The following is a 10,926-nucleotide window of genomic DNA, read 5'->3' on the forward strand; positions in this document are numbered from 1 at the left end:
TATTTAAATACTATGGAAGATATTTGAAAGTATTTTATATTTAAATACCTTGGAAAAAATTACATGAAGGGCTACTAAAATGTCAAACAAATAAATGAAACACATACATCACTCAAAATTTCCTGGGCTTTTTTGGCTTGAATAACACAATTTTCTTCAGGTGAACAATTCCACTGATGGAGGTAAGTTCGGTATTCAAGGTCACTGAGGATATATTGGCACTTCTTGGCTAGCACATGATTCATCATGTCACTTGGAATATGGACATTTGCTTTGGTGTCTTCATAACTCTTTCTGTATGCCAACTAAAAAGGACAGATTGGGGAAAAGGCGAGAAGAGAGAATGGTGTTTGTCTGCATAATTTTGACTCTAATAGGCTACAGAGGTTATAGCATAATCTGAGGCATGCTTTCTGGACTTAGTAGCTAGCCTCCCATGGGATTCAATGGGATGAAATCTTAACTTCTATATTAATCACCATTTATTCTGATGAGGTTCTAGAAGGACAAGAATGACCTCCTTCACTTTGCAGATTTAACAGGTGCAAAAATTAACAGGACTTCCAAGATAAAAAAAGTCATATGCTACAAACATGTTTTTAATCTAGTTAAATCTCCCTGTCTGAATGAAGACAGAATATTTGGGATTATACTAACTTTATGCCCTGCATGACATGCTGTATGTGCAGTGGTGATAATAACAAAACACCAAATGTGCATTTACTTTTCCAGTTCTTAAATTCCTATTTCAGTTCAAAATTAACACTTTTTTTTGTAAAGCAAAAGAATCCCAAGTCACATAGTATTTCTTACTGCTCAGAGTCTTAAACTGAAATAGAAAAAAGTTTTTTTCCCTATTCTAATATGTCTACTAGCTAAACAAATCCCTTCTTAATCTCCTAAATCATTGCAAGTTCAATATTATTCAACCCACACACAAAATAATCATTCAGGAAACATAAACATGTTGAAAACACTTTTACTGATGTTATTAAGCATTGTATTATTTATGTTTAAATATGTCACACTAAAATAAAGAAAATGGAAAATACTACAGCAAGACTAATTCTCTCCTTACCGCACTCCTTATTTTCTGGAATGCTAGCGAATGAATGACGCTGGGGAAATCACCAATCTCCTTCCCAGCCAGGTAATGGCCTTTCAGCTTCTCATATATTTCCTTATATTTAAGCTGCAAAATATTAATGTGAAAATTGTAAAGTTCATTCTAACAACATGTAGGGGAAAAAAGAGAAAGAATGGAAAATTCATACTAACCTCACTATTTATGTAGTTTGCATGCTTCGCTCCAACAAGCGGAATATATTTCTCATCCAAAGTATATCCAATGGGCTTGCTAATTTCCCAAGCATTTTTATAAAGTTTCTAGACAAACAAAACACATAAAGGTTTTCATAAAAAATCCATTATACTTTCCAAGATACCTGACTCTGCCATTTATACACACATGGAATATGACTACTTTTACAGAGTAGCTCCTTATTCCATGAATTGTCCCAATAAAGTAAATGAAGAATGTTCATTTTGAACACTTATTCAGCGTAAGTAAGGCAAACAGAATAAGTGTTCCAATTCAGGAAGGTACCTGAGCACAATTTTGAGCTGATCGCTGCTTGCTTTACTATATTTGGAATTCAACATTTCTCATCCAGAAGAGTAATAAAAATATCCAAAATGTAGATATGAACTCTTGTTTAGAAGTGCAGTATAGAATTGACATTGATAATTTTATAGATACATGTTAAAAATTGTGAAAAATCTTCAAGGAATACTATTGTTTATTATAAGAGAATTAACTGTGTCAGTGACACTTTTCCAATACCTCATATTTTGTTAAATATTAAATATATTTACCTTCAGACTAAGTTATGAAGCACCTACTCATATGAATGAGTAGTCACTTACATTTTAAAAAAAATAGAGATTTCCCATTAAAAGTAGTGAGACTACTCTAAAGTAACCACTTAATAATGTATCATCTACAATTTTCCTCTCATAAAAAAAAAAAAGTTAATTTCATCAGTAGCCTAGGAAGATATTATTGGATGGAATTACAAATTGTTTTTGTCCCACAAACTCTACTTCTACTACTACCACTGCTACTGCTACTACTACTACTGCTATTACTACTTCCAAACACCACACAGCAGTGCTTTAAGATCAGTTCAGTAAGGAAAGAAATTATCCTTATCCCAGTGATCCAAACTGGGAAAAACTGAAGAAAAAAGAGATTAAGTAACTTCCCCAGTGCCGCCCAACAGACTAATGACAGAAACAGAAATAGAACAGTTTTCTGAAGTGCACTCCACATTCTGTCACTTTCAAAACAAACAAATTAAAGCTTAGTTAGATATTTATCAAATCTTACATCACTGTATAGTAAGGACATGTCTTTGGCATGGTTCAGCGCAGGAGTATCATCAGACCCAATATACTGGCCTTTCTCAAGGTTAAATGTTTCTTTGTATTTTAGCTACAAAAGAAAACAAACACAATGTTAATTCCACAGGAGAAATAAATTATCCCACCTAGTCCATCTATTAGAAGTAGACATTAATTTTCTGTTATATCTTCAGTAATGCTGTGTAGTACATTCCAACCACTATGCTACACAGGCAAATGTCATCAGTATGTCACACCACAAAATCCACAGAGTATTCTAGTGAAATTAAACATACTGATCAGCAAATACAGGTTAGTAGCAACACCAGAACTCCACTAGCACTATACAACTAACAGCTGTTCACCAAGAACAGGACTCAATTTTAAACTACTATAAGCAAAATCTATGTAAACTCTAAATAAGGGACATGCTATATTCTTCTACAGAAAAATGCAAAATTATTTTGGATAGCAATATTGTGTTGTTCATTTATATCACTTCTTACTAAACTTATTTACCCCAGTAAAAGCCTATTATTAATGAAGCATGCATATGCACACACACACATACATAAGGCTAAACACAGTATAGTTTAGCAAAAGCTAAACTACTTTTGCTAGCAAAAGCAAAAGTCAGCTACTAATTCTAGTAATATAACAGTTTCTATTTAAAAACAAGTACATACATCACTCTGATTGACAGAGTTAATCTTTGCCAAAACAATGTCGGGAGTGTCAACCACACTGGTATAATTGGAAAAGTTATCAAGGGCTTCTTTTGTGTATGCTCTCTGCAAAGAGATGAAATATTTTCTTAAACACTGTGCATGAGAAAGAGCAGCTAATCGCATAACTGCTAAAATATTTCCTCTTACCTTATTTACCAGTTCTTGTGCATTCTTAACTTTCTTATGTTCCACTGAATCCAGAGGAATCCAACCACAGCCACGAAGCCATTCCAAATCAGATTTATAAATATTCTAAATCATAAAAGATAATAAAAAAGGAAAGAAATTATTTAATTCAGGATGACGTTTTTCAGTTTTATGTAATATGGACAATATACTTAGACCAAACTAAGTGGAAATGACATAGTATGTATGTAGTATCACTTACATCACTTTGCAGATCGTAGGCCTTCCTTGCCTGAATACAGTCGTTCTGGTCAGGATGGCATGTCCATTCATGCAGGTATTGGCGGTAGTCAATATCACTGACCAAGGTCTGACACTCCTTCGCTGCTACAACTGACATCGTATCCGGAGGGATGTGAATTTTGGACTTTGTTTTGTGATAGTCTGATTTGTACAATCTGTCATTCTGGATCTCGCCTGCATGCTCAAACCACACCAGTTTTGGATCATCTCTCATACTGGCAACTCCAACATAGTGACCTCTTTGTTTGACATAGTCAGCTTTGTATTTAAGCTAATGGAAGAGGGGAGAAAGAAGTATAAAATCAGCACTGATTATATCTGCTCTGTTTTTAACCTGTGAACAGCTATGGTTTTGTCAACACAAAGAATAGATGAGGCAGTGAGTTGTCAACTGCAGTCTTAGGTTTTCAGTACACAACAAGATAAAAATATGACACAAACAGTAACATTACTTTGTTTAGTCCTTGCACTTCAAAATATATCGTTTTCTAGACTAATATGGTACCATTTTTCAGTAAACAGTATTTTCAACACAAGAGGAAAGCCTTGTTAGAAAATGTTTATTAATAAGTGCATTTAGACTCAGTTTTGTAACAAATTTTTGTAACAAATTATTTGAGACTGCCTGAAGAGTGGATGCTTATTTAAGGTATTTACATCACATTGTTTTGATAAAATGTATGTTCAAACTAAGAGTCATGTAATAATTTCAACACCCGTTATGCAAAAGTTTTAAATGTAATGTACATACCATCCTACAGTTTTTCAAGGAGGAAGCCTCCATAATATGCCAAAAAATGAAATCAGAGCTATATATTACAACTATAATATCACTTCAATTATTTGTCATTTATAAAATATGGAAGTCCACCTTAGTTGATGTTGAAAGGACTATTTCTGGAGAAAGTGAAGGTGGAAAGGAGAATCTGACCTTTTAGCACTGATATCTGTAAAACCCACAATAACAAAGATGGCTGAATTGTTTGGAGGACAGTGGACTTCATGGGTCATGAAGAGTCTACTGGATGCTACCCCTAATGGAAAGCTTTCTATGTCTGTTGTTGAATTTGCAAGGCCTTTAACATTTCTGGGCTTCCAAGCACTTGCCTTCCTAATGAGAAAAATTATTACCTCACTTTGGACATCATTTGAGTGTTTGGCATGACAGATCTGCACAGTGTCAGGAGGTAAGAGGTAACCAGTGGCTTTTTCTTTCTCCCAACTTTCCTTGTATAAATTCTGTGGAAAATAAAAGTGAGGAGGAATTCAACACTACTATAATGATAATTATTACCATATATATGTAACCTATATTAAAGTATAAGGATAACAAATCCTTCCTTTAGGATGTTCTTAATAAGGCAAATTTTCTAAATTTCTCAAAGGAGTTATTAATGTGAATAGAAATTGTCAAGGAGAGATCACGTACCTGATTAAGAATTCTGGCTGCCTCTCGGGCCATATCTAGCTGTGGTGTATCTGTTAGAGTATAATTTGACTTGACCTCATTCCATGCTTTGTGGTATTTAACCTAGAAGAGAGAAAGAAATTACTGCCTTGCAGCACCGTCACAAAATTGGGAAAACATAATACCAAGACCCATATTTTATGCATGAAATAATGTATAAAACCCTGAATTTGGAAGGCTATTAGACATGATACATTAAATATACATCCAAATGAGTATTTTTTAAAAAAGGAAATTATACAAGACTAGAAATTACAAAATTTCTCAGAGGAAATTTTGAAAACTTGTTCCGAGGCAGCTGGATGGACAGGGAAGAATCATCAGAAGTCAAAGTTCTGCTACCTGTTTGGTCTACAGGGATGTACAGCCAATAGCCAAGCAAGAAGTGTTTGAACAAGGGCAATAGATTTTAAGCTTTTTAAGAGCAAATCTCTTTACTCAGCGTGATCTCTATGTGCATGCAGCATTATAGCATCTCCCAGCCACAGATATCTACACTGAGTCATGTTCCCAAGCACAGGACATGCCCAAATGGGTGCATGTGGTTGCATGGCAGTATGCCATTCAATCCAACCGTATCATTGTAATTGCCAACCTTTTACCAGTGTTTGAGTTAATGTAAGTGTTTAGCTTGGCCTGTTCTCTAACAGAAGCATACAGTAAAAAAGAAACACAAACTCATGAACTGAGAGGGGGTTGTGTCATTTCATGTTCACAGACCAGCTCCTCACAGACTAGTCTTCAAAAACATATAAAGAATGGCAAGCTGACAGCGCACCAGTTTTGCTCATGTTTCTTGTTACACAGTAGTTAACTAAAAAGTATAACTCATATTGGCTGAGTGAGAAGGATTAAACACTGTGGTTGCCAGAGTGCAAGTGGCTATTTATGTTCGTGTTGTCAATGATCACCAATTATATCAGCCAAGACTGAAAGAAGGGACTGGTTGCAGAACTGGCACTGGCTTTTCACATGTCTAGGAAAGATGTTATTCTGCTTAGGAATATTAGCTTATTCCCTCGTAAGTGATGGAGATGAGCTAGTGAAGTCCTGTTCATCTTTATGTCATACATTCACAGAATTCCCAGAGACTGATCAAGAATTCTTTTGCATTTTTTTAAAAGATAAAATAAATAGCCTTTTAAAGATAAATTCCTACCATGTAAATATACAGACCAAGTTAACAGCCCGGAAACATGCTAGCAAACTTACATCACTAAGAATTTCACCACTATTCTTTGCTGTGATATAATCAACTCTGTCCGCCACTGGAGTAAATGGAAGAGTTTCGGCTTTTGTACGGTACTTTCTCTATACAAGAGAAAAGATGAACAGTCAGATTATACTGGAATATTTTGTAGCTAACACAGCAATTCTGAATACATAGGCAAGACAAGAAAGTTTACATGGAAAGAAAAACTCTCCATACACAATGAATGCTGTGGAAATACTCCAGTTGTATTTTTTATTTAAAAAAATACTGATGTATTTAACCATTAAAAATACTTTAAATTACAAATACCCTTAAGAAAATTTTAGTATTGAAAAACATTCTGTTACCTCACTCAAGAGATCTCCAGCATATTTGACATGGTTGATCCCAACTGAATCATTTGGCAACCATCCAATTCCCCGTAGCCATTCTAAATCAGATTTGTAAATAGCCTGGGAAAACAAAATAGGGTCCATGCTGTTAGTTACAGTTCCCTGTACAATCCAGCAAGATTCATAAATAATGACCCTTACTTCCCCTGGTTAAAGGGAGAGCAGTAATTCCAACCTGAGCACTGTATCTGAACTTATCACACTTCAAACTTGCCAATATATAACAGTGGCATATACTTTGCATTCCTCATAACAGCAAAGCCAATTCACTGAATTCAGCAGAAGATTCCCACTACTTAGAGCTGAAGCAGACTAATAAGAGACAATACAGTAATAAGTTAAGCTAAGTTTTCATGTTAACTTACATCACTCTGAAGATCGTAGGCCTTTCTAGCCTGTATGACATCATTCTGATCTGGAAGACAGATCCACTGATGCAAGTAATGACGGTAATCAATATCACTGACCAAAGACTGACCATGTTTAGCTGATAGGATAGATAGCATGTCTACTGGTAGGTGGCACTGTGTCTTCCATTTGGCAAAGTGTTTCTTGTATTCTAGTTCACTCTGAACTTTGCCTATGCCGAGGGCAAACTGCATTTTTGAATCTGCTTTTGCATTTGGAACTCCAACATAATGTCCTTTCTGCTTCTCGTGATCCAGTTTGTATTTGTACTGGGTAAAGAGCAAAGATCACCATTACTAACAGTTATCACGAAATAGCTCTTAAAGCATGTGAAGAGCTAGATGCCTCCTTTGGCACTTACATCACTAGCAATTTCTCTAGAAGCTTTGGCTGCCTTGATTGGGATTGCATCTGCTCTCAAATCGCAACTCATCTTCAACTCATCCCAAGCTTCTTTATACAGTTTCTGAAAAGACAGCAAAATGTCACACATATGCTAAATACTCTGGCATTTGCCATTAACGAAACACATAGTTTACTGGTATTTGTTTGCCAAAATACTGTGAGAATTTTTCGTGCACTACTCCTGCTCCTAGCCATAAATACTGCTGCAAATCTTACTGACTTTCAAACATGTACAGTACCTGCAACACCAGTTTTGCAACCTATACTGCATAGAAGGGTGTTTGTAAAAGTTTAGAAAATATTTGTATGCCTTGGGCTCTCATCCATTTCAACAAAATATTATCTCAATGGTGCATGATATTAATTTTTAAAAAGCTGTATGCAAGCATTTATTTTAAAATGTCTAAATATTTTAAGAACGCTCAGCAGAGGGAAGGGAATGTTGCAAGCTCTGTATGAGGACAGACTTCAATGAGATTCATGTGACTTAACCTTCAACTTTGTAAGCAACATCTTAGAATGTTAAAATTCACAGGATAGACATACTATTTTACAGAAATGTAGAAAATAGAATGATAAGCATACCTGGCTGTAATTAACAGCATTAGTCTTGGCTAGGTTGATTTCAGGTGTGTCTGGCAAAATATGGATCATAGTCTTGTCCTTTTCCCAGGCTTCTTTGTATTTTGGCTGTTAAAATAGTTCATTTTATGATATTGTAATTATGGAATTACATTTGTCAGTAACATAAAATCCCATAAATCTCTCCTGAATTATCATATTTAAAAAATAAAATGTCTGGAAAAGCATTAAACTTGACTTAAAATACCACTGATCAATTTTATATTTTAGCAGTGAGAATTCTCTTTAACTTTTTATAGCCTTGAAACAACTTTAAGAACATTGTAACGTACAATGCTGACTTGTTCGGCATTCACTTTAGCTAGAAGAACGTCTGGAGAATCAACAATACTGGTGTATTTCAGGCTTTCAATAGGTGTACGATACACATTATCACTCAGGAGTTCCTGGGCATGCTTCACTCTCTTAACATCCGGAGAGTCATTAGGCAACCAGCCAATTCCACGGAGCCATTCTAGGTCTGACTTATAGACAGCCTATATCAGACATGGTCAGAAAAGGAAAACATTGTGTTTAAAATGACTGTCTTAATTATTTTAAACTATATAAAGCAGTAGATGTTTTAGAAAATGTCAAATCAGCTACAGCTAGATTAATCATTTTTATATACAAGAGATGTTCAGTGTCATAAGTAAAATACAATCTGGGAACCAGATTTTAAGTAGTTCATTTCTTAAACAATACATTCTAAACCTTATGCAGTTAAATAGAGGGAAAACAACTGAACAGAATTGCCGTTAACGATGATGAGTATTAAGATCTTAAAAGAGTCTTCCTGTCCCCTCCAAAATACTTACTCCTCTAGTCACTTCAACAATTTACAAGTCCAAAAAAAACCCAAGCTGCCCGCCAGGAAATTTCACAAAAAAGAGGGAAAAAAAAGGTTACAGAGGTAATAGGGACTAGAACTAACGGGCATAACACCTCAAGTGGTATCAGGCAACATTATTTAAGTTTTAATTGAACAAATTCTTCAGCAAGGAGCATGAATGTCACCTCCAAGGCTGATAATTGAAAGAGAGGAAGAGTGACTGATAAGCAGCAAAGCCAAGTCAGGAAATCAGCTGCACTGACTCCTCCTGCTTCAAAACCAGCCACTAAAACATCTTACCTGCTATCTTACATAGTTTTCTTGCAATTAAATAAGTCGACTCAGATAAAGAGGAGTAATAAAAGCTACCTGATTCTAAAGTAGCAAACAGATGTTATTTCATAAGTCCCATCAAAGTAAGAGAGACAAATCCTTCATCCTCTCCAAATCACAATACTCCAAAAGCATATGTAACATAGCAGACACTAACTAAAGCTTTTATAACATTTAGAGGTAATACCAATACTTTTTAAAGGATAAAACGAGCGGATAATAACAGTAACATGAAAAACTGAAAAAAACAGCCTAAAGATAAATCTTTGTGACTGTATAGTATCAAAACATCAAAATAAGGATATAATATATCAAATAGCAACAGTAGTAACTACCACATCTCTATACAAACGCACATCGCTCTGTAGGTCGTAGGCCTTCCTTGCATGGATCACGTCATTCTGGTCAGGCAGACAGGTCCACTGGTGAAGGTACTGGCGGTAGTCAACATCACTGACTAGCGTCTGGCACTCCTTGGCTGCCTGCACTGACATCGCGTCGACTGGTATGTGGACCTGGGCCTTTGAATCATGGTACGCCTTCCTGTAAAGTCGGTCGTTCTGCAGCAACATGGCACGCGCAGCCCACGACAGCTTGGGATCCTCCTGGGCAGTTTGGCACCCAATGTAGTGGCCTTTCTGCTTCTCGTGCGTTTCTTTGTACTTGTACTGGAAATGCAGAAACAACGTAAGCAGCCACACATTGCTCACCTGAACGTGACTAACGAACAAAAGGCTTTCAGCTTCCTAAGCTGTCAACCCTTTGAACTGAACTTCACTCAGTTCTGCTGAGGTGGACGCAGGAAGAGACAGACGCAGCAACCACGTTAAGAGAAGACTGTACCTCACTAGCAATGTCTCTGGAAGCCTTGGCGTGTTTGATGGGAATGGCATCAGCTCTTATGTCATAGCTTTTCGCCTTGGCCTCGTCCCAGGCCTTCTGATAATGTTTCTGCAAAGAAAATTAATCACCCTTTTTACATGTGGTCAAGACTCTCTGACACCAATGCCTTTTATTAAAACCTCCTCTGGAAGAGCATTTGTCATACCCTTAATGTAATAAGGCTTCACACGCATAATGATTTTATTCTCTTACATTGCTGATGTTGAGAGCATTGGCTTTGGACTGCAGCATTACAGGAGTATCAGAAGGTATGGAAATCTGCGTCTTATCTCTATCCCAGGCTTCACGATACAGATGCTAAGGAGAAAGGAAGCATAATGACATTTCACTATGGTCTGAACACTTAAAAAAAAAAAAACAAACCACCAGCAGAAATTCTTTGGTAATTCTGATTTGCAATACTTTCCAGTTAGTCATTCCCATGGTAGAAATTCTACTCTCCACCACAAAGAAAAGAAATGTCATCACATAAATGAAAGGTAAGTGAAAGGTAAGCTTACGTCACTGATCTGCAAAGCATTGATCTTAGCCTGGACAACGTCTGGCGTGTCAGTAATGCTAGTGAATTTCATCTCCTCCGGCCGCGTGCGGTACAACCTCTCATTCAGGAGTTCCTGGGCTTTCTTTGCTTTCACCACATCCACAGAACCTTCTGTCAACCAGCCGACGCCTCGCAACCACTCCAGGTCTGACTTGTACACATTCTACAAATAAACCAAGGGTTACTGACCTTGCCGAGACAACTCTACGTGCAGAGAGGTTTCGTACAGGCCTTTCCCCAAGCTCCTTCT

At 36.4% G+C, this 10,926-nt stretch overlaps 1 protein-coding gene across 39 annotated transcripts in view; it reads right to left on the minus strand.

The window, feature by feature from the left end:
* The window catches only part of NEB (nebulin), a 133,325-nt gene that overhangs the window by 53,772 nt on the left and 68,627 nt on the right, over nt 1-10,926 (minus strand). For all 39 annotated transcript variants that reach the window (XM_009318966.1, XM_009319003.1, XM_009319001.1 and 36 more), the window contains 19 exons: nt 10,636-10,839; nt 10,328-10,432; nt 10,076-10,183; nt 9,589-9,900; nt 8,361-8,564; nt 8,032-8,136; nt 7,403-7,507; nt 6,999-7,310; nt 6,589-6,693; nt 6,241-6,339; nt 4,990-5,091; nt 4,692-4,799; nt 3,520-3,831; nt 3,279-3,383; nt 3,090-3,194; nt 2,390-2,494; nt 1,279-1,386; nt 1,079-1,192; nt 108-305 (listed from right to left, as the gene is read on the minus strand). In XM_009318966.1, the coding sequence (XP_009317241.1) occupies nt 108-305; nt 1,079-1,192; nt 1,279-1,386; nt 2,390-2,494; nt 3,090-3,194; nt 3,279-3,383; nt 3,520-3,831; nt 4,692-4,799; nt 4,990-5,091; nt 6,241-6,339; nt 6,589-6,693; nt 6,999-7,310; nt 7,403-7,507; nt 8,032-8,136; nt 8,361-8,564; nt 9,589-9,900; nt 10,076-10,183; nt 10,328-10,432; nt 10,636-10,839 (2,916 nt within the window). The remainder of the gene's footprint in view (nt 1-107; nt 306-1,078; nt 1,193-1,278; nt 1,387-2,389; nt 2,495-3,089; nt 3,195-3,278; nt 3,384-3,519; nt 3,832-4,691; nt 4,800-4,989; nt 5,092-6,240; nt 6,340-6,588; nt 6,694-6,998; nt 7,311-7,402; nt 7,508-8,031; nt 8,137-8,360; nt 8,565-9,588; nt 9,901-10,075; nt 10,184-10,327; nt 10,433-10,635; nt 10,840-10,926) is intronic.

The sequence above is a fragment of the Pygoscelis adeliae genome, unplaced genomic scaffold (genome assembly GCF_000699105.1).
Source record: "Pygoscelis adeliae isolate BGI_AS28 unplaced genomic scaffold, ASM69910v1 Scaffold222, whole genome shotgun sequence".
In the NCBI taxonomy this organism is placed as follows: Eukaryota; Metazoa; Chordata; class Aves; order Sphenisciformes; family Spheniscidae; genus Pygoscelis; species Pygoscelis adeliae.